The 24,490-nt window shown below is 37.0% G+C and overlaps 1 protein-coding gene across 2 annotated transcripts in view; it reads right to left on the reverse strand.

The window, feature by feature from the left end:
- LOC140952919 (otoferlin-like) overlaps positions 1–24,173 on the reverse strand; it is a 52,663-nt gene extending 28,490 nt beyond the window's left edge. The window contains exons 1-20 of one of the 2 annotated variants that reach the window (XM_073402375.1): positions 24,007–24,173; positions 21,593–21,648; positions 19,219–19,307; positions 18,359–18,458; positions 17,340–17,746; positions 16,357–16,420; positions 15,961–16,092; positions 15,799–15,861; positions 15,281–15,334; positions 14,099–14,206; positions 13,538–13,588; positions 13,038–13,078; positions 12,608–12,696; positions 12,431–12,477; positions 12,305–12,355; positions 11,331–11,399; positions 10,653–10,696; positions 9,879–9,952; positions 5,633–5,698; positions 3,336–3,359 (exon numbers count right to left, since the gene is read on the reverse strand). In XM_073402375.1, the coding sequence (XP_073258476.1) occupies positions 3,336–3,359; positions 5,633–5,698; positions 9,879–9,952; positions 10,653–10,696; positions 11,331–11,399; positions 12,305–12,355; positions 12,431–12,477; positions 12,608–12,696; positions 13,038–13,078; positions 13,538–13,588; positions 14,099–14,206; positions 15,281–15,334; positions 15,799–15,861; positions 15,961–16,092; positions 16,357–16,420; positions 17,340–17,746; positions 18,359–18,458; positions 19,219–19,307; positions 21,593–21,648; positions 24,007–24,085 (1,708 nt within the window). In that variant the 5' untranslated portion in view covers positions 24,086–24,173. The remainder of the gene's footprint in view (positions 1–3,335; positions 3,360–5,632; positions 5,699–9,878; positions 9,953–10,652; positions 10,697–11,330; positions 11,400–12,304; positions 12,356–12,430; positions 12,478–12,607; positions 12,697–13,037; positions 13,079–13,537; positions 13,589–14,098; positions 14,207–15,280; positions 15,335–15,798; positions 15,862–15,960; positions 16,093–16,356; positions 16,421–17,339; positions 17,747–18,358; positions 18,459–19,218; positions 19,308–21,592; positions 21,649–24,006) is intronic. The other variant, XM_073402376.1, reaches the window with a different exon arrangement.
- Positions 24,174–24,490: the final 317 nt, after the last annotated feature.

Consider the following 24,490-nt stretch of genomic DNA (forward strand, 5'->3'; position numbering starts at 1 on the left):
TGGGAAAATCAAACAAATCACTACCTATGCAGTGGTAATATGTAAATAAGATGGTATAGGTAACATCAAATTAAGTAGTAGTCACTCGTAACAACACCACATACAAGTACGTTGTTAAACATGCATGCTGAATTCCTGTCCAAAAGCCTAGTCCAGCTGCTTGTCAAATTAACGAACTCAAAACAGTTATTAGCCAATTGGTTCAGTCAGCCAGTTATAACAATGACATGCAGTTAGTGTGCCATGTAACATGCAAAAGTGTGTGCAAATGAACTTAATATTGTGCAAAAAAGAGGTTAACAAATGACTCTTTCACTCCCTCAAACTTCCAGAAATGTGAAAATCAATAGAATGAGCAGAAAATGAAATTGAACTCTCTGATTCCTGTGACTCAGATCTTTGCAAATATTCATGATTTTGACGGCCATGTAATTGGTGAGGTTGCACTTAAGTTCAAGTTTACAAAACACATTACATAAGACAGGAAAATTTATTTCAGTATGAGTAAAACACTTAAAATTTTAAAATATGAAATCAGGTCTGATGGAATGAAAACAATTCTGTTTTCTGACAAAGACTTCAAATCATTGAAAGACTAAAAAACTTTCGAAAAGAATTTGCAAAACCCGTTTTTAGGAAGAGTCTATTCACAGTCTTTAAGAGCTATAAAAATAGGCAATTATCATGAATGACTGAATATCCCAAAAATACAGCTATAATTTATGTCATTTTTTGTCCTGTATTTAAATTTAGTTGTCTCAGTAGGCCTTCGATAAAAGCTGTAATTAAACGCCTTAAGCACTTTGGTAGTTGTAGGCAAATGAAGTCATTGTGCAAATGAAGCATTGCGTGGCAAAGGAAAAGAGTGGCATTTCTGCTTCAAAAGAGAGCTTGAAGGGCTGACACTAACTCATCCACAACAAGTTCAACTTCTGTGAGTGGCAAGTCTGCCAAAATGGTGACTAAGACTAACCCACACTTACTATGTACTTTTATAACCTTTAAAGTGCAAAACAGCTACATGAAAATTAATATCCAGGGAGTGAAAGAGGAAATGCATTCTTACAGCAGTGAACCTAACTCCTGGAAGAACTACAACATGCATTTGTACATAAAATATCATGCAAGAATAACACTGCTAACTACTGTCTAAATCATAGAGAACATCAAGCAATTGTTATTATTATTGACAAGGAATGGGGCTTAATTTATGGGTGAAACGAAATTGGAAGTGTTTTTGCACTTGTAAGAGTATGTGTGTGTTAATTGTGATTCTGAGCTGTTGGTTCAAGACAGCATGACTGTAAGTATATACTTATGGCTACCTTTTCATGGAAGACTCCACAATGTTTTATCATGGAGGGTGCAGCGCAGCACATGTGCCAACCTTCCATATCTAATGCATTTGCTGCTGAATCCTTGTCAACAATTTCCCTCCCACAGTCAATAGACCTTTCAACATATTTTTTCAACTTTTGACATGGACAAGTTAGTGAAAATCTATCAACTCCACTGGAAAGAGCACCTTTAACTTAGTAAAACTGCCAAGTTTGAAGGTGATTTGTTGAAAATTAATGAAGATATAGCTCCTCAACAGCGTGCAAAGAAAGTGATGTCAGATAGCCCAGGGCTAATGGATTTTGCTATCGGGATAGTGAATTCTGTTCTTAACTTGCCCAACGGGCAATTGATCATGTTAGAGGAATTCGAATAACAGAAGAACTGTGAGATCAGTTCTGCACTTCAAAAAAACTTTTGGGACTAGCTGAAATGACGTCTTGGCTAGTAATTAATGTTAGCTTCACCTTGCACGAATGGCAAGTTGTAAAAATGATTTTCTTTGCACCCTTCTCAAAGTTGCACATTTACAGAGTGATGTTTGTATATATGGCGAGGGCCACAAACTTGCCAGGAGCTATCTGTTCACTCATTTAAGATATATCACTCTAAAACTTAGCAAGTTTAATTTTAGGGCGCTCTTTCCAGTAGTGACGACGCTTTTTCCCTAACTGGTGCTTGTCAAAAGTTGGAAGAGTTCTCTATTGCTGAGAAATTGAATGAAGCTCTAACTTGGGGTCTGTGGTATGTTTGTTTAATTAAAACCACTTTGGCAGTACTTTCATTCAGTACTACTTTTCAGTGCATTCTTCTTACTTTTGAGTCTATAGATGAAATCCTAAATCATGTGGCCAAAAAAAGTTTTAAAAAATCTCTTTGGTAATCTTTCTGTGTTGTAATTTTGTAGCTTTTTCTGAAATTTTGATCACCTAGAGTGAAAAGGTTTCAGTCCAACAAAGGCTGAGAAATCATAAATTGTTGAATGAAAGTAGTATAGTGGGGGAGAAATAGTACCAAGTTTGTTGGCCAGGGTGTTTACTTAACTTACCAAATGCGGAAAGACAGTTTAAAAAAATTAATTAAATTCCTACTGTAGCTAAACTAGTAGAAGGTTGAAATGATTGAACAACTGCTTTCAAAGATACTGTTGCAAAGCATATGGTTTGGTATTGTATGCTGAGGTATATAAAGGAATGGGGGACAATGCATTTGTATGACAGTAGCAAAAGGCGTATCAAACAATCATTGAACTGTAAAACAATGTGCCATAACCAAAACAAGTGACCTTGATGTTACAAGATGTGCTGTGTGAGTTGCTAAATTGAAGGCATCATATGATCTTAAAGGTGATTTATCATTTACAAATGCAATGAACCAGAAACTGCCAGAAGGGTCTTAGTTTGAGGTAACAATGAATGGTAGTTGAAATGATTATCAAAATGCTTAGACAATAATACTACAGGTATGACAAACAGTGGAGTGATGCCAACTTACTACATGTCAAGTAGTATAGTGTAAGTATACTGTGCAACGTTTGTACTAACAAGGATGGATGACGTTTCGTACTTGCTATTGTGTTTTTACCCATGTCTCATACTTTGGCCCACTGTATCGAAAACCGTTTTTTTTCTAAAACTTAGACCTTTGCTTGGCATGAAAAAATTTTAACGGCTCTTCATCACAAGGTATATCATTGCAGTCATGCAACAACACATCCTTTATTTGACGTAAGTCTACCTAACAACGATTTCTACATGAAAGTTACAAAATTTTCTTGAGTAGTTCTTTCACATCTAGATTTTTGTTTTTAAGTGTTTTAAGGCCAAGATGAAATTACAACTGCCTCCATTTTTAAATCTGGCCTCACCTTACCACTTTCCATAGAAGTGAAGGAAGAAACATTTTCCAAACTTCTAAACAAAATGATCATTGAAACACGGAAACACAATAGCATGCAGCATAAGGCACCAGGAGTTAAACTCAAAAGACATATTTACCAATATCAGCAGGATATTTATGAACTTCAGAGGCCGATGTCACCCCGACATGTTTCACAGTGATCACCAGCAAAAAAACAAAAAAAGGCAAAAGAAAACAAAATGGACAAAATACATTTAACAAAAAATTTTTAAGTGAGTACAGTATTAAGCTTATAAATATTCAAAACACAAATTACTTTCAAGCTTAAACCATAAAACAGAGAGGCCTAATAAATGTAACTAAGAGCAATTACAACTTGGGAGATTTGTAGGCGACTTCAAAGCAATTTCAAGTTGAATTTTTTCTTTCAAAGGTCAATGCAACTATTTGATTTCGCTTCAAGCATAAAAAAGTCAATAGCATGGTTCAAGCTTAAAACTGATGTAAAGTGCAGTATCTTGTTTCTTAAGACTACAGTGCACTATCGTGAAGTAATTATTGCACTTTTCTACAAGGGTGATCAGCCAGGCTCCAAGGACTCTCCTTGAACATTGGTTTAAAACAGCATAAAGGTAACAAGTCAAAACTAGTATCTCTTCCCTATACTGCTGTAATGGCAGCTAGCATTTTCGTCAAAAATATGTTTGTTTGCTTGATTGTTGTTAGTATTTTTCAATTTTTCCTGCAATTTCCTTTTTTGGTAAAATGGGAATAGAGAGCAGCCCTCTGGAACTTCCACAGGAGAAAACCAGGGAACCTGACTGTTGAAATCATATAATGTGCACTCAATCCCCACTCAATGACTAACATACAATGGATCCACTCCATTGGTTCATTTCCCTGAGGTAAAGCAGCTGGCACACTTTCATGTGATATATACATAGCCACCCCATCATTCTCACCTGGGACTATTTAAAAAATGGATATACCAGATTACTTATAACGACATTTTAATAACCTCAAGACTGGTTCTCATGCGCTGCCGGTTTCACTGGGATACCGTTTTGACAAATGGGAGCACAATGCACATCCTGCTAGCAACAACAGTCATTGCAGCTCTTTACCGCAGGCATGCCTGTCAAGTTGAATGCAGGCCAACTTTTCAGGCATGCCAGTAGTCAAGACCATAATGGCTTCTGCTCTCATATGTTGGAAGAGCAGTAGGCAGTGCCGGTGGTTAGGTCACAGGCAGGCTGACTGTATATCACAAGCAGGATTTGCAGATGCTCTAGTACAACCATATGAAATACAGCACCCATTATTATTTCAAAAGAAAAAACATGTGTTATTGTTGCTATCAGCAACTTTAAAGCAGTGACAGATGGGTATTGCATGGTCATTTAGACAAACTCGAGCAAGAAGGTCACGGAAAAGTGCAAACAGCAAAACAACAAGAGTATAGGGAAGGCGGAATGACAGATGACCAGTTTCACAAATAGAAAGTGTGCAAGCAACTTTTAGTGAGAGATGCCTTGACTAGAGAAATAGCAGTAAGAATAACCAATCACGGCATTCTGTTCAGTTTCATGATCACAAAGCCAGATTGAAAGTGCTAAACAGAACAGTGTGTTGTGATACATAAAATTAAACATCCTACAACAGAAAGTTACTTAGAGGGTTATTTGTTTCACAGTGTGCCAGGGAGGGACATAGTGTTCCTCTACCCGGCAATATACAGGGGAAAACTACAGGTGTAATGTGAACAAACATCAATTACCCTTGGGAGCATACGTGTAGAAGGGTACATTGCATTCCTTTAGACAGTTGTGTACAAGAGTAGACTAAGTGTCTTTAGACAGCAATAGCAAGAGGGGAAAAATTGGATCCCCCTAAAAAAGTTCATTTGGTAAATTCTAGAGGGTGGATTTGCATTCAGTTATAAAGTAGTGTAGAAGAGTAGCTAACATCCCTTAACAGAAAAAGAAGTACAGAGGGGAGACTACATCTTTTGAAACAGTTATATAGAGGGGTTGTTTTCATCCACATTGTTAGTAGTATAGTAGGGGAGATTCCATCGACATAATCAGTATTATAGTAGATCAGAGTAGCTAATACACCCCTGGCTACACAACAAACAAGGTGGGCACGCTGTAGAAAAAAAATCCCTTTTTACAGTAGGATATATTGCATCCCCTTACACATTAGAATAGGGAAGAAGATTACATTCCCTTACACAGGTACATAGTGGGTTACACTGTACCTCTTCACAACAAAGTATTGTAGGGTAGATTGCATTACTTCTGAAGAGTATTATAGAGGGATAGATTGTCTCACACTGTCCTATAAACTACTTTAGGGTGCAGTTACAGACACGTATGTAGGAATATACTAAAGAGATTAAGATCTAGAGAAGCAGCCAGCAGCATATACACACCAGGAGCCTGAATTGAGCCAGGAACTTTAATGCCTGAACCAGGAATATAGACCTCGGAGAGCCATCCTGTATAGTCAGTCAGCCAGCTTAAGTTAGACATGCAAAAGCACATGCAAAGACACCCCACTCACCATTCATGTAGGGTGCAGAGAAACTTGGAAAAGCTACTGTACAAAATGTGTGAGTAATCCACAATTTGGTAATAACTTAGCATGCAGTTACAGACTCATTTCAATAGTAATTCACTTTATAATAAAACAACTTAAAAGTACGAGTGTCAGGCAAGGAGAAAGTGCACTTAACAATGAACTGTAAAGCAATTTATTTTAATTTAGCAACATTAGATGCTTATTTAATTGAAGTCAAGGATGGTGAATATTACTTAATTACAAAGAAAAACGCAAAAACGTTTTGCATACTGTTTTTGTTGTATTTAACAGCTAGAAAATCACACCATGCAGATTTGATGTAAAACTTTCAAATTAGCATGTTTATGTTTTATTCTTTTACACTGACCAATTTATATTTTGGATTAAGAACTGCAAAAAAAATAGTGAAAACTAATAGCAACTTAAACTGCCATATGTTCCATTACATCTTAACTCTTATAATTCTGATTAAGGATCATTTTCATTAAGCAGTTAATGGAATACATTTTAGGATTTATAAGAGCCATAACAATTAAAAGAATGCAAAAGAAAAAAGACAAGGCAAACACAAAACAAATTTAAGAAAGAGAAAAATGCATGTTAGAACTGGCTGACGAAAAAGAGGAGATAAAATCAGTGTTGAAAGCCATGTTTCCTTGGCTCTGCCTCTATAGACAACAGCTTGGCATTAAAGTAAGACAAAGTTTGAACAAAAAGGTCAACAGAACTGGCAAATGAGATGACAGGTTGACATGTCACAAGCATGAATAAGTCAAGTCACTGTCTGGTACAGACATAAATAACGAAATATATCTTTGACTTGCTGCAAAAACTCTGTGCTGTTGTCATAACTGTCTCCCTAATAAAGAAAACGTTTGTATGAAAGACAAGCAAAAAAATAGTTCATTACAGGTGCTGAAATATTGTAAATTGTAACGAGCTGTTTTCAGTATACATGTATGTACAGTCCATATTCTGTCATTATTTCCATCATTTTAAAATAGATTGAACTCCAAAAAAAAAGTTAGTTAATATGGCCTAAGCCACTTCAATACCACAACAAATGTACAGTTATGAAGGATCGAGCATTATTGAATTCAAGAAATTTGCACTGACGGAAGGCAAGTACATGCAACAGCATATCCTTGTTGATATTCAATTTTCACCAGACTGAAAAAAGACTGTATGGAATCAGCACAAAATTTGCTAAAGACATAGATATATTTTCAAATTTAGTTAGCAGGAGCTTTATTGTAAAACACCAGATGCAATGAAAAGCAATTGCAACACATATATGGGAACAGTGAGCATATCAGATGAAGCTTGTCTGAAAGGAAACAAATGCAAGGAAAGAAGAGAAAATCAAAAGAAAATGAACACTGGTCATTGAAGAAAACAGGAAAGGTTAGAGATGAGAAGACATAAATCAAAACCAGCAGGGTGAGCAATGTGCTAGTTAGTGAGCTGATGATCAAAAAGCGTTAGATGTGTTACAAACGTGCACTGTGTTATGGGGACAAATGAAAGGACAAGTCATAACTACTAATTGTTGTAATTGTCAACACTAAATTATATACCAAGTGTGTAGAACTAATTATTAAATATTACAAGTCAACTTTGTAGCCCATTCTTAAACAGGGAGTCATTATCATTCCCACTACTAACAATTTTATTTCGCAAAACACAATCAAATTAAGGAAGAAGGAAGAAGTCAAGGATGAGAGGACAATAGACACATCCTCTTTACAATACATATTAACATGATAACAATAAACTCAGACATCAGCATACAAGAGCGCCACTGGCAGCCACTATCAGTCCATTTATGAGCTCACTGTACCTACCCAACCCATGATGTATGAAGGTTGGCCACACCACCAGGGTCTGAGTTCCCTACTCTTTTCGAACAGTGGTGTGGGTTCTTTTACATCCCACAAGAACCAGATAAGTGTAAGTGCTGTGAGACAGGACCTACGGTTTTTCATCCTTATCCAAGAAGACTAGAAAGTCTAATCGTTTGCAGATGTCATTACAAAGGCAGAACTTCTCAGTTATTTTGAGTCCCTGAGTGTTGGTCTGGCCAGGGTTCAAACCTGCGACCTCCTGCTCAGCAGACCAGCACTCTCCCAACTGAGCTAACCAGGCAACTGTTAAATTAACAAACTTGCATTTTGCATTTTCTGTAATTTTGGACTAATTTACTCTGAGACCCATAACCTTGTTTGCGAATTTTTTTCCAATGAACATACAATTAATAAATTACAATCACTGTCTAACTGTTGGTCACCCAAACAGTGTTTTATTAGCCAGACTGGCAAATATCAAGTTTGACACCAATGATCCAAATGCACACAAATTTATGAAAATGTACTGCAATAATTATTATCCTGTCATGTATGTTGCGAAAATACAAAGTGTGATGAAATTATGCATAGCAGATACTTGAACAACAACATAATTTTGTGAATGTGTATACTGAAATCCTGATTTCATGAACCTAGATGTCTCGAATCAACCAAAAAAATTCCCAAACTGACCTTCCTTCCATGGTCAAACACTATAATAATCATAATAATTCTACACTAGATTTTTTTCGAACCCTCCTATATAAGAATGGGCCAAAAGCTGTCAAAGACATCAAGAGGAACTATTAACTGGTAATAACACTTTTCCATGAAGAAATAATGACTGCCATGAAAAAGCTAAATTAAAAAGGTCAGTGCATATGGTTACATGTACTTGAATAATAAAATGATGTTACATAAATGTAACTCAAATGATTATAAACATTTCCCCTGATAGGCAAATGCAATGAACATACAAGGGACAGGTGTCACCTCTGACAGGAAAAAAAGGAATCTGTATTTAACTCCTCATAAACACAATTCTGTTTCCCATTTCCAGATTCATTTTAATTTTGTTATTAACCCATTCGCCCCTGAACCGCCTATAACCACGCGTGCAGATCCGCGTCCTTTCTACCCTTTGTGACGTCATCAGTTTTAACGGTCAAGGACGACTTTGTCTGCTAACTTGTGCAGAGTTAAGAGATCTTTCAAACCATACCAGAATGAGCACAATTCAGTCAAGGACACCGGAGAAAGAAGCAAAAAACCATGTGACATTGACCTGAAAATCTCCATGAAAATCTTGTTCCATTGCTCACCTACCTTTCTTTTTACCTAATCCTAAGATCCTACAAGCTTTCTTAAAAACTCTTCCCACCAAAACAAAGCCTACAAAATGCCCAGCAAGAGAAAAAAAAATGAGGCAAGAAAAGTGCATGCCTGAACTTCGCAAGCTGATATTTTGCATCTGGATCAGAAGACCACGAAGTGTACGACCTGAAACCGGTTTGTGGTAAGTTTTAGCTCTATATAGCACGACAGTGACCAGAAAACCACTCGACTAGCTTCAAAACGCGTTTTTCAGCCAAATCTCCCGGAGTGAATGGGTTAATATTATCAAAAACTGTTTGTAAGGAATCTTTTCCAGTTTTTTTAAAAAATTTATCATTTTGCAACTACTGTAGATTAATGCAGTGATTTTGTTGCAAATAGTTATGGTGAGTCGTGGGACTCCTCTTGTGAAAAATCATGAGTCCCAGTCAAAATAAAAAACAGTGCACGAAATTGAAAATGCTTGGGCCTTTATGTAACCAGACAGTTAATCCTAAGACAGACGCCAAAACTCTGTATTGCAGTATACTGAAATTATAATAACTTAATTGTCCTTCTATTTTAAAGCACAACAGATGCTAAAAGAAATGTGCATTTGTTAAACAACAGTCATAATAACTGCCACAGAAATTCAATTAAACGAACAGGATATTTCCACCAAAGCACATTTTCAGATCGATTGATCGATCGATGTTTGCATCCTACGGGACGCATGCCATGAATTAATTTGAGTCTTTGGGGATTTTTATGCATCAGAGATGCCAGACGCAGAGGTAACAAAATCAGTGATTAAATGGTACAATGAATGGAATTAAATAAAATAAATAAAAGTTACTCTTGATGTCTTTGCCATTGATTACCTTATCATTCACAATATAAACCATAAAGTGTTGAGGTAGCTGAATTAATATCACATACCATTAGCACCATCATTGGATATCCTGGACAGGTCAATAAAATGAGTTCCAATGACTTCATCAGACACTGAGTCACTGGAAAAAAATAGACATAATTAATACTGTAATATATCTCAGTTTCTTTCACAGCGCAACAAAGCCGTTTGATTGTTCCAAAACATCCTGACCTTGACCTTTGCAATGACCAGATGCAATACTCCATAATTATCAATCTTAAGATTAGGCGAATAGTTAGTTTAAAATAGCATTTTGGTGGTTAATCAAAATCAGTGCTTAGAATGGATGAACAGAATGACCTTATCTTGACTTAAACAAAGTAAGCAGCTAAAGTTCCAACTAAACTAGAAGAATTAAAGGCTGCTTATATCCTAACCACCAAATGTCCAATCCTCAACCTCTAATAAGCAGACAGCCTTGAACCACAAAAAGTGTCCACCAAATAGGAGGCATGCCTGCGTTAGGGAGCAGAGTCTTTAAGAATCCAGTGTTTTCATGTGGCTGGGACCATGTTACTGTCTAGTTAAAAGAATGGCTGACTGTCGCTGCTGGAGGACTGGCTGGATTTGATGCCTGGACAGATGGATGCCCGACTAAATGGGTGAGAGGTCACAGGCTGAGAGACTGACAATTAATGGGCATTCAAATAGTTGGAGACCAATTTATGGAATGATCACTGTCTAGAAGAATCTATGTGATGATGATTGACCATGACCCAAAACTTGCGAAAAGAACACATTGTAGAATATAAAGTATATATAGCCACAGTTGTCCATACCTGTCTTTAAGTTGAAGTTTCATTCTTCTGCAGAGTGGAGGAAACTATGTAGAGAAAAACAGGAGATTATAATTTCAACTACAAAGGCATGTATATTAGCACATCCTCTGCCATACAGGGTGAAATGGGTTTTATAACATAAATATCATCATCATCATCCTTCGACCTCCAAATTGGATGGGACATTCATGGAGATTTCTTCCTAAACACCACCAATTGCCCTCCCTGTACTCAAGTCCTTGGTCTCAAGTCCTCAATCCCTAGCAATCACTTTAGTATGCACTCTGCCCACTGGGCACCAGAAGATGAGAGATGGAAATATTTCTTTATCTGTCTGATAGCAATGACCAGCAAGCTGGAGATGACACTTTTGCTTGATTTTCAAAGATAAAGGTGTTATTCCACCATAAAGGTAACCTCTAATATAAATGTAAGCTTTAGTACTGGAATGAATTTATACCAGCCACTTGCTGTTTGATATTTCTTACTCTGAGCGACAAAAATCACTGTATTAAGGAAACAGTGCAGAGAGAGCTAAATCTAAAATAAACCTAGGAATTTTCACAACATCTTACAGGAAGTATTGTAAATGGCCCATTCACTGTATTACAGAGTCTACACTAAAACAGAGAATAATCTGTCATGCCAAACAATCCAAGAATAAAATAAAAATATTACCAGTTCTGAGAAGACAATCTGTTCATTCCACATTGGTTCATAGGTGTTCTTTTTCACTGTTGTTCTGGCCTGTGAATCAATAAGAAATATACCGACAAATTAAGTACATTGTTTAATATAACTTTTTATATTTGAAACCTGCTGAGTTTGACCTACACTAGCCTATCATGGCCAATGGCCAAGGTGTAAAGATACACCATATTTAGCATATGTTCCACCACAGAAACATCCATGACTACAGACGCCGAAAATGTCCAGCAGAATTTTTTTCCCACTACCTGTCATAAAACGGTGAGAATCCTAGTAAAGGGATACAAAATCAAAGCAGAAGCATATAACTCTGATCAAAGTCATTAACAGCCAAAATGATTTTGTGAAATGAAGTTTTTTTCAAACCTGTTTTGTTGCATGCAGTGACATTATTACAGTCCATCTAGCTTCAAAGGGAGGGGGGAAAGTGGAGGGGAGGGTGGAAGTGGAGGTGGGAGGAGAGAGGAGACAAGAAGGAGGAAGAGAGAGTATTTGGCCAAGATAATAGGAGAACAAGCCATTTTTAAAAGCATTAAGTTGAGCTTGCTTGGAGATTATAGAGAAGAATTGAGGAGGGGATTAATTGTACATGAAACAGGATTTCCTTGTTAAAAGTTTTTCAGATCCTACTTTATTGACAGTTGAGTATTCTTCACGATATTTACTTTTTATATCGTATTTGACAAGTTATTTCTGAACCATTCTGGAAAAGCTCGACATCTTTCGTGTTAATCTCTCCAAAGCTTTCTTCACAAAACATGCATGGCGCTCTGAAAAATTTTTATATGTTGGCGGTCACATCACAATAATCTTATCCCCAGTTTCCATGGCCTCTGATAGGAATACCTGGGACCAGCCCCCCTTTTGGTGAGGACACAGAAAAAAAGAAACGCTTGCATTTTTAGAGTCCTGCTGCCGAGCAAGCTCTACTAACATTGACTTACCTTATGTCCTGCAAAGCACACTTCCACATAGGGATCCACAAGATCTCGCACCTGTAAGGAAAACCAGTAAATGTTAATCCCTTTGGACTAATTTGGTTACCATGCTAAGAAAGAATTAAACTGTACCTCTCCAGTGAATGCTTTCTTGACATTAGCCATCAGTCCACTGTTCACTACAAAGTAAAATAATCAGCAAAAGATTATCAGTCACCACATGTACACCTCTGTGAATTTGGAGTTGCACATGTAAGTACAGAAAGATAGCTTATTTGTAGTTGTGCTCCTCCTCCTCCTCCTCCTTACTTTTTGGAAGACCCTCTGCTCTGTAAATCTTCACAATGATCTTTGCTTTTGGTCTCTCTGCAGGGACTCCTTCAGGTAGCAGAAGATTCCTGAAAATATTTGAATTTACAGTAAGTTATCTGTCAAGACCAATTGCTGTCAGTGTCTCTTAATAAAATGTTATTTCCTGTCAGTCAAAGATGTCATGGGTGGCCACCATGGAGAAGTTAATTCACGGCTGAAATGATTCCGATGTGACTGGAAAGTTACATGCTCTACTCCAGGAAACCCCCAATCCCCTCTACCTCTAGAAATTCCAGTTTTGATTCATACATACCATCTGCCAAAATTTATGGAACTTATGCTGATTTATGCCAATCACATGCACTATCACTTGACAAAATATTTTAGAACAGTACTTTGAAGAAAATAATGATACTTTCATTCATACCCTTCAATGTCATCATCATTGTCCTTAATGCCTGGAGGTTCCTGAAAAGAAAAGACACATGTCCATTACAATGAATATTTAATCCAATTCAAAAATACGTTATAGCACAGTTAAAATATGTCTTAAAAATCATGTCAGGCAAAGGAAATTCCAACAAGTGAAGGATAATGAAATAAGAAATATATGAATATCATAAAGATGAACTGCAGGGTCAAGAATTAAATCAAAAGAGGTCATTACAGTTATAGACGCAACTTCTGCAGTTGCGAAAAGAGCCTGAAAAAATTCAGGCTTATACAGGATTCCAACCCTTGACCTTTGAACCGGTACAGCACTCTACATCACAGTATATTGAGCTAACAAGCCGACTGGGAGCAGGTCGTTGAGCTGGTTTGTTATAAACCCATGAGAGGATGACAATGGAAAAATGAATAAATGAAATAAAACCTACATAGAAAGAACAGTCATGTAGTCCAGTTACAAAAAATAATTCAACTCACCTTTGCAGGATCACCTTTACCCAATACAGTGATATCAACTTTAAGGTAGCCCTATAAGCAAGAATGATAAAGGATTCATTGACTTCCGACCAGCAATAGCAAATGATGGACTGGTTATAAGGCACACACAAGACAAGGAATTGGTTGCTCTACTGCCAGAACTGAACCTGGACTTAACCTTATTATTACTAATACCTTATTATTACTAATAATTTATTACACAAACCAGTGGATGAACAGCTTGTTCAAAAACATTTGACGATTTAATTTGGCGTTAAGTTGTAGGAGGAGGCCCTGCTGCAAGCACTCATTTAACTGCAAAAGCATGAGATCATGAGATAGACGAGAAAGCCTGCAAATGACATAATTTTTGGTTGTTTCGGAAATGACGTTAGTTGCACCAGGCCATAAGTATAGGGGAATAATCCGTCTCATTTTTGTTGTTTTAAGTACTATATTTGTTCAAATCTTCAGCTTCTTGACTTCACTTCACCTCTTCAATAAAGACCCCCTTCGATCCCACAATCTTAATAACATATACATGTACAACACTATGAATACCTTGACGCCAGCACCAGAAGCCCCAAGTGTTTCCTCAGGATCAGTCAATACAGCCCATCTACGACAGAATCTGTGATCTGGTTGAGCATACACAGTTCCCACATCCAGCTAACAAAAACAAATACATCAGAGTGCACTATGTAAATGCAGATAATTCATCATGATGCATGTACACAAAACTATGTACCTCACTAGGCTACTGGACAAGTTGGCATCAGTGAAAACTGTTTGGATTACTTACAAGGTGCAATAAAATAACCCAATTTCTTTATGACTAAAGGGGGGGCAGTCCCCCTTACAATATACCGGTAATACAAAACAATACAATAACTTTATTATCTCTCACGAAAGTTACAAGCATCATAAAAAACCAAGCTAAAATCATTATTTAAATTTATATGCTAACTAGTTCCACCTTACAGAGTGATTCGCTGTTTCTAGAGTTTAAGCAAAGGGAGTTTGAAATATTTATCGGACAATAAAAAAAGGAATGCTGAGCAGTAGCAGTTGTAGAACAGGGAGATTGTAACTGATCTTTATGCCTTGTGCTGTAACTATGTGCATCTGAAGTTTCGGCCAACCTTACTGGCTAGATAAGCAGGCACATGGCCATTGATCTTATACAAAAGTGTGACGTCCCGTACTTCCAGCTGACTCCTCACTGAGGGCTACTATAACTCCCGTAATACTGGAGTAACATGAGCAAACTCAGGGCTCGAAATTGCAATTGATACGGTCGCCAATGCGACCAAGATTTCTCTATGATTTAGATTTCCATTAAAAAGTAAAGTTAAAACAAACATTTCATCTCATGTTGCTTTGCTTTGGTCAAAAAGAATGTGCCAAATCGCATAAACAAAGCTAGTTTCAAGCCCTGGAACTTCTTGGTGTTTGTCACAAGAAGACTAGCAAAATTTTGCACCAGTTGCAGCTTTTGTAGGTTTTGCTTAAGTTGCAAAAAGAAAACTTAACTTGGCTTTAAACTGCTTAAAATAATAAGAAGAACAATTGCTGCAATTATACAGCGATGTTATGAACCAAACCTTAGACTCCAATAAGTACTATGATGGTGCCTGCTAAAAGAAAGTTAATTGTATCTTATTTCTTATCTGAAAGAATCAGTCTGAGCTAATATCAGGAGGGTTTAAAGAGCAACATAATGTTATTGAAATTAACAAATACCTTAAATGCTCCAATCAAATTGCCCTGGCTGACTAAGTTCCTTCCAGTAAAAACCTGCCAGTAAAAAATTTAACCTCATAAGGTATTATTTGAAAATGACAAAAGCTACACCATCAGAGCAAGTCAATGTATCCATGCAATGGCACAGCCTTCGAGTTATTTATGCCACTTAACTATATATGTCAGCATGCAAAGAAAGCCATGTCCAATAACCTGGGGCTAGTAGATTTTAGGATTAGGCTTGTGAATTCTGTTCTTAACTTGCCGATGGGCAAGTGACGTTTTTTGGGGGAATTCAAATTACAGAAGAACTGAGATCAACTATACTCATCAAAATTTTTTGTGCTAATTAAAAGGACTCTTGGGCTAGTTAGTGAGTGCTAGCTACAGCTTGCCCATATGGCAAGCTGTAAAACTGACTCTCTTTGCACTCTGTGTGTATGTACTATATTTCTAGCATTTTTGTCCAAAGATCTGAATCAAATAAATGATATGATACAATATTTGCAAGAAATTACCTGGAAATTGATTATCTTGTCAAATAACACCATTGGGGGCATCTTGAAGTCATAGACGAAAAACTGAAAGAAAATGAAAGAAATTAAATTACTCACAAACAACTTTCATGTTTTTGGTGGTTTTACTCTCTAACAGTAGCTTCCTTCACTGCTTCTTCTTACCTCATCCCAGAAGGGACAATTGGTCTGTTCTTTTATGGTTGTACTCTTCTTTTGATTACCAACATTGACTGTACAAACTGGGTCAATCTGGGTACCTGCAAGTTGCCGACCCTCCAGGATACGAACTTGTATCTGAACAACAATGCAAAGGAGCAATAAATTAAAACTAATACATGCTCACTCACTGAAATTGGGAGACATACATACAGTTATATATATACAAATGGCATTGTAGACATGCTCTTTAGTCTGGAGGAGAGGGGAAGGGGATTTAAAGTTTCTTTTTGCCCTTTAAGGGATCAGCAGTTAAATTCCTCGGTTGGAATCTCTGGATCTTATGCATGTACATGTACACCACCCCCCAGAGCCTTTAGGACTTTGCAGTATTAAACCAACCTGATAGTCTTGTTCTCTGACTGACATTTTCTTCTCAGCTCTCACCCTAGGATGGGCGTGACTACTGCAAAAGGCAACAGAAAACAAAAACTTGTGACCCGTTTGGTTGACAAGGATGGCACAGAGGTGACAACACTTACATGTACATCCTGCCAATTTAGCCTGGCTTCAAATCCAGGACAGAACATTACATTAAGGCTGTTTGAGGCCCCATTTTTTAGCATGTCATGTCCAGTGCTCTGATTCCACATTTGCAGGTTTCTTTCTTTTTGGATCGTTTTAATTTTTAGTTTTTGTTTGTTTGTTTGTTTTTTAATGATCACATGAAGTCGTTGTCTTAAAGATAACAATGTTAAGAGAGAAGAAGATTACAATGTCTTTACTCTTTATTTGAGAATCAAGAAACACATAAATTTGTGATGTTAAAATCTTATATAATTTCCTGGAGATGTGTTTCTCCAGTTTCAGGAATGTTAAAAACAGCATTAGAGAGTTTCATTCAAATTTTATCTGGGGGACAGAATTCTATCAGGCCCTGCTGGATGCTTAAGCCATTGGTGGTTCTAATCTGCCTAATAGCATAAAAAATGGTGGCCATGCTTGGTTTTTACAAAGAAATCTTGCAATTTTGAAAACCGCTGAGAACTCTAAGTTGAGTTAATTGTTGGTACTCTGCCATACCCTGAGAGGTTTTTGTCTGGGTACTTAACAGGTTTCTCCTCTTGTCTTGTCAGCGAAGAAAGCCATCTCTCCTTGCTCCTTTCCTGGTCATGCCCCTGGCACCAGGGAGCAAGGAGAGATGGCTGGGTCAAAAACAACACTTCTAAATTCCAATTCAGTAAACCACTATTCTCAGTAATTGGAGACCTGGACTGAATTACATGAAGTGCTCCACTACAAGTATGTTTTGACTTAAATTTTCAGGAATTTAGGCAAAATGGATAAATAAAAGTGCTCTCACTTTCTAGAATCCATAGCCCTACCATTTCATACTCATGCTCCTGTCACTGTGCATACTGATCTGAGATCCTCTGCGACTTCCAACACCATCTCCTTTCAACATGGCATCAAAAGGTGATCCACCTCCACCTTCAGGGGAAATGAACCTACCCCCACCAAATGAAGCAGGCATTGACTCTTTCCTTGGTTGCCGATGACTGCTGGAATTTAAGCTTGTCATTGACTGGCTCTTGGATGCCTTACTACCAAATGCACTGCCTATGCCGATAAAGGAGCCTCGACGTTCATGCTGATATGGATCCATCTGATATTGACTGTCAGGCATATAGCCCACTTGGGGTGGGGCATCAAGTGTGTCGTGAATGTTATTGACCCATTGTGATACATTTCCTTCAGGTGGATTATACTGTAGTTCCAGGTTAACAGTTGCCTGAAAGAGAAAAAAATATCACTGAAAACTATTCAAAACTCCATCATGACTAGCTGATATTCACTAACAACTGCATCACTGAGTGGAGCTGGGCGCCCGTGATGTCCAGTGACGTCCACTTTTGGCAAAGCCAGCCCCTAGACAGAGTTACACCCCCATGACTGGTAAGACCACGCCTTCCAGCCATGAGCCCTCATGCCAATGGAACCATGCACCCATCACACTGATTTATCAGTGGAAAATGAAAGGGGGAGAGGAATGGGGGTAAATGGCTGATCCAAAGGCTAAACGAAGAGAGAGGCCAACAGGAAATGCTGTACTAAGCACACAGAGATGAAGGCTGACAGCATTTGAGCCACCACCCTGACTGCTGACCAACAACACACGACTTGTTGTTAACTGTGTTAAATTTTATTTAACTTCATGGGAAAAAAAAACTTAGAAAAAGTCTTCATATCAGTACTAGTGAAATCCAATAAAAGTCGACGTTTAATTATTCTTAAGAGAGAACCCTTTCCTGAAAAAGTTGTAGACATGTCAAACTCAAGTACCATGACAGATGAACAAAAACTGACAAGTTTCAAGTGAATGGGTTTTTACAAACATCCTTACCTTAAGCACTGTGTTGTTCATATCAATGAGACTCTCCATGACCTCAAGGTGGCCATCTTGAATGAGTTTTTGCAGTACCATGCGGAACACTCCAACAAGTCTTGAAAGAAAAAAGGTTACTTGATGGAATAAGTGTGCACATTTTGAAATTTCAGAGAATACTCCATTCTAAGGTTAAACAAAAGTTGTATACTATGAATTTTCTTAGCTACATTGGTGTATGAAACAAAGGAAATTCTCAATCAAACAAGCTTAGAACTGGTTTAACCTGACAAGGGATGTTACTTGAGGCAATACATGTGCATTCTATTGTAAATCATTTTTGCCTAATATGTCTTATAAGGCTATAATTCATGATCTGTTTTAGGCCAACAAGTAATATTTAATAAATACATTAATATTTGTTTACAAGTACGTGTAGTGCCCTCAAGCATAGGGGATATTAATTATCTCAACTAAAACTCTGTTTGCAATCACAAAGTAAAAACAACCAACCATCAGATCTATCAAACTAGTAGTAATCACAGATTAATAATATAAAATGCAAATGAGACTCCTGTTTCTATATAATATCTTGTATCTGTAGATTTGGTAACTGAGAACATGTGTGATGCAGCTGTGCAATGTACATGCATGTATATTAAACAGTTTTAAAGCAATGAGAAACGTGTGGCATCACATGGTTTTGAGGCAACAGACAGAATGTGAGGCTAGTAATTTGCATGGAAATGAGGTAAATTATTGTCCCAGAGAAACAGCTGCCATTCTCGACTTTTTTTAACTCCATAGCAAAATTAGGATGTGGTCTGTTGATTGCAATCAATGTAAGCAAAATCAAATAAATAATAACTATTAAAAACCTGTTGTTGAAGATTTTGTTGAAGTTGTAAACTTCAATTTCAATGAATTCACTGGGGTCCAGCGGACTCTCCAGGGGCCACTCAAAGTCCTGTGCAACAAATTTATTATAGAGAATTAGTTAGAGTACTGGCAAACACAAGTATCCAGCTGACGAGGTGTAGTATGGGGAAATCAGAAATTCTGGTTGGAAACCACATGGTTCTTGCCATTCCAAATGGGAAGCTTGAGAAAATGTGGGCTGGCATTTGAGGTGATCAATGCAATTATTATACTGTCACTTCTCTCATAGCAACCACTTCCCCAAAGGGACCACCTCCCATAAGCAACCACTTATTTGTAATTATTATTCATTCAAAATATTTCCACGATTCTGATTGGCTAAAGGCGAGCGTTTAATTCACCATAACTAGTTACTAATGACCAAATTTGGAAGAATTTTGTGTTTAACAAGGAAATGACGTCAAAAATGCAGCCCACTAGAGGTTAAGGCACTGTTACCTAGAAGACCTGGGGACGAGATTGAGTTGTTTTGGTTGTGAAAAAAAAAATGGCAGACATTTCACTCGTTTCAAGAGTAAGAACTACAGCTGGAACTAGGCGAAATAATAGGTAAAAACATGGCCAAAACAGCAAGAATACAACTCTGAGGGTGACATCTGCTATTTGGAGAATATTTGCAGAGCTGGACAAAGCTAAACGTACACTATTGACGATTAATTTAACATCGATGCAGGTTAGCATGAACGTTTTAGCTATACATTTTTAAACTACGAATTTTGAGTGAATAATAAAGCAATTAATGAATTTGGCTTTTGTAGGATATGAAGAATTAAGCAGATCTCGTAAGGTGTTATCCACTTAGGCCGAAGGCCGAGGTGGATAACATCCTCCTCATTCTGCTTAATTCTTCATATCCTACAAAAGCCGAATTCATTAATTGCTAAATAACGGTTTTGTTTCTCAGATGTCTATCTGCCTATTTTTTCACGCAATTTATTACGTTAATCAATTCAGTTTGAGCTTTTATATAGTAGATTTTTCTCATTAATGACTACCTCGCCTAAGTGACCACTTTATCATGCACCAAGGATGGTCACTCATGAGAGAGTTGACTGTGATTCTTTATCCTGTCCAGCTGATTTGGATATACTTTTTGGATCTTGTTTTATAGGGGGTGTCAACCAACATATTTGTCGACATATAGGTCGATATATCGGCAGTCTTTGTCTAGTCTCAGTTTGTCTAGTCTCATTTTGCCCAAGTGTTGGGCAAAATGTGGCCAGTTGGTCAGTCACCTCGGTTCAGACACAAAACATTACAGCATTATTACCTTTGTCACTGAAAACAATGGTGATCCATTGCAGACAAAACAAGTAAGGAAAAAAAATCGGTTGACAAGCTGAGCAAGACCGGAAAACTCAGGTCGGAAAGTTAAAGAGATGCCTTATTTGCCCTGCCCATTTTGGTCAAATTTGACCCTCACAGCGCATCAAGATGCAGGGTTTGTCACAACACTCATGATGCGTGACAAAAATTTTGCCAGTCAAAATCAAATTCCGGTTAAAATTTTTTAACCTAGTAGGGGTTTACTCTCAATTTCCTTTGTCTCCTAGCCCTGATTACACTGTATTTATGAATTCGGGCTAGGACAAAGAGGAAGTTGAGAATTAACCTAGGTTAAAAAACTTTAACCTGAATTTTATTTTGACCTGTAACAGATACACCACTGATAGGTTTACCTATATCGACCAACTGTGCATTACTGACACACTACCAATACTACCAAGACCGACTGTTAACTGATGATCAGTTGATACAGAGGTCTATACTCGACTGACACCCAACCAATGCGGATCCAATACTCAACCTTAACACTCAAGTGACATATTGATCAACATGTAGATGGACACTCGGCCGCTATATCGATCGATATGTCAACCAACACTAGAAAGTTATGTTGGTAGACAGCCCCTATCAGACATAGATCCTTCTTGTAGGTGGGTCCTTCTCCCACAAGATCAAATTTAAGTCATAAATAATTAGTTGATAGATTTTTAATGAGATGGTTTGTGGAAATTAATGGTAAGCACCTTAACTGTCCAGTTTAGGGAGATGTTTGACTTAAAGAGGTGTCTTTTGATATAAATGGAAGTTTGACTGTACTGGACTGATAAAGATGGTAGTTAAAGGAATTTAGCCATGCAACCTTTGATTACTAAGCCCTGTAATCAGCACTGCGAGCTATTATTCAGTAAGGGTTTACTCCAATTCTTGCTGATGATGATTTTTGCCTTTTGATCACCAAAATTACTTAATCAAAATCAGTTATGGTTCATTATCTAAGAAAGGGCTCTTATTTATTTGTGAACCTACCTCATCCCAATCAGCTTCAGAGCAATTTTCAATAACACTTGTCTGGTATGTTACCCCTAATGATAACAAAAAATAAAATTATAAATAAATAAATAAAAACAAGTATAAAACTACACTACTCAAGCCGGTGTGAAGGTCCATTATTTATAGCCAAGTTTAAAAACGTTTTGATGAAGAAAGTAGTAGTTAATACGGTAACCTGCAGGAACAGGTCAAGTCAACTGAAACAATTTTTCATTAAGTCACATAAAATGCTGAGTTATATCGCCCAAATGCTCAGCTATGTTGCCTGAAATTTTATCATGCTCAACAAAGAAAGAAAAACATTTAAATAAAGAGACTGCAACGTATCCTTATTTCTCGTTCTTTAAATCAACAAGAGACAAAACTACTTGGATAAATCTGTATAAATATCGCATTCTTTAAGCAATAATGAGACGAAACAAGCGGGACGAATGGGTTTATTTGGATAAAAAAACATCTCGTTCTTCAAGACAATACAAGGGGGATAACTGTGTAATAAATCTTGTTCCTCCAGGTCCCAGTTGTTCAAAAGATGGATAGCGCTATCCACAGGATAAATCATTATTCAGTGGATACAAGTATTAGGAAAATGAATTGCACTTTCCAGTGGATATATATGAGATTTATCTGATGGATAGCATTATCCACCTTTTGAACAACTGGGGCCACAACGAAACAAGTGCAATAAATGTGTAATGGGGATGTTAGAATGTTGTTGAGCATTATAAAATTTCAGGTGACATAACTCACAATTTCAGGCGACTTAACTAAAAATTTTGGGCAACATAACTCTAGTTTCAGGGACAAAAATTCAGGCAAGATGAATTTCTTGACCATAAACCTAACCTGCTGCATTGTCCAGTCCAATTCAACAACTGGTCAAATCCATCTTTACTTTAATTTTAACCTTAAATAACATAATCACAATTTGACTTTGAAATATTCTAGGGTTTAAACTGATCAACTGCCATTATCTTACTCTTCACATATTTAAAAGCCGGCAAAGAAACCATTCTTTATAAAATTTGATGAAATTTAGATTAATACCAAAATTCAAATCACCACTGGGAGTAAAAGTTACATGCAATTTAACTTTATTCAGTAATTTTTGTAATCACTGCTTTTTTGTGGGGGGATTAACGTAAATACAAAATAAAATAACGTCAGAATGATTTTCTTTCTTTTATCCATTAGACAGTATATAAGCTAAAATTCCGCACGTTCAACCCGACAAACAGATCGATTCAATTTCCACTCTGCTATTTACACAATAAAAATTGTGATGCACATTAAAATGGCTTTTGATAAATTTTAATACAAACGGAATCGATTCCCACATAAAAAAAATATTGCCTGTGCAAAGCCCTCAAACGAGACTTACTTATCGTCTAATATATTATCTTAAAAATTACATTAAAAGACCTTTATGTCAAAATCTCTACAACCCGACGCCATGTTTTTACCGGAAGCGTTCGAGGACGACGTTAAAAGTTTGTAGGACCCGTACGGCGTAGTATTCGAAGCAAGAATGATTTTGGAAATAGGCTTTCAAGTCTTGATATTACTGTTAAAAAAGGATTTCTTCGTAAACAATGTGTAATATTTCACTTTTGAAGTAAACTCCCGCAAAGAAATTTAAACTATGCCTAAGTTCCATGGTTGAGTTGGATAGAACGCAAACGCGCGCCGTGCGGTTTTTGCTACGGAAGCCGAGGAAATATTACCTCTAAAATCACAATTAAGCAAATATCTAATGTTGAGTTGAAGCTTTGTATATTTTCTCTGATATTTATCCTTTAACAAACTTCCGCGTTTGGAACGATCGCCAGATTCAATCAATTTTCGTACAACTTAAGCTTAGTTTAAAAAATTTGGCGCGTACAAATCTAAAGCTTACACGAAAATTTAAGTTGTCAACTATGACACTACATAAACATACTGTAGATACTGTAGATGTTTTTTAGTTTTACCATGAATATTTTTGAAACACTCGCTCCTGTATCATTCGTATTACGATCGTAAATACTAGTGGTATAGAATCTAACTAAAAGCAGCAACGTTCCTTCCTACAAGAAAAAACTAAACTAAACTTGAATAATTAAATATCCAACCACCAACAAAATATACCCAAGGAACAAAAGCATAGAATTCTTCACAACGACCTAAGAACAATTAAATCGCCAATTTTGAAATTATTGATATATATGTAAGGCTTAGACGATACGAAAACCAGATAAGGAAACAGACAACCGAAGGAGAAATTTCGCACATTCTAACAACCTGTCCTCTGAGCGATCCATCGAGCGATCGTTCTTGTCAGACAAGAAGCCTCAAAAAGCGTTTGAAGCCATTGACAGCTCACAACCTAACAAAATTTTTTCATAGCATACCTCTAAAAGTGACCCTGGCGATCCGGTCAGATTTTCCCCGAAGATTTGAGCAAGCTTTCAGAAGTAACAGTAGAGACATTTTCGGAGATCTGTCAACTCAACATGGCGAACTCGAGTGGAGAACTCTGCTGCCAGCGCACCGTCAACCAATCAGATTTCGCGTAGGAGAAACAGTTGGTTTGGCTAGAAAGGAATAATTGATCCTAGGTTATTTTGAATAATTCATTTTTCTCAGAAAAAAATCTAGAAGATCTCTTCACCTTGAATTTTCTTTCAAAAACACCTTCTCCGTTTAAAATACTACTTTCATAAAAAAGTACACTAATAAAGAACCTGACCGAATTTTTTCAAATGAACAAATATTGAGAATTGACGTCGAGCGATGCACAATTTTTTTGGTCTGGTGAAAATCTGTACTTCGCAGACACGAGATTTACATAGGTTTGGGCAACATTTGCTCTAACAATGGCTGGAATCGTCAGCC

This window comes from Porites lutea, chromosome 11 (assembly GCF_958299795.1).
Source record: "Porites lutea chromosome 11, jaPorLute2.1, whole genome shotgun sequence".
Classification (NCBI taxonomy): domain Eukaryota; kingdom Metazoa; phylum Cnidaria; class Anthozoa; order Scleractinia; family Poritidae; genus Porites; species Porites lutea.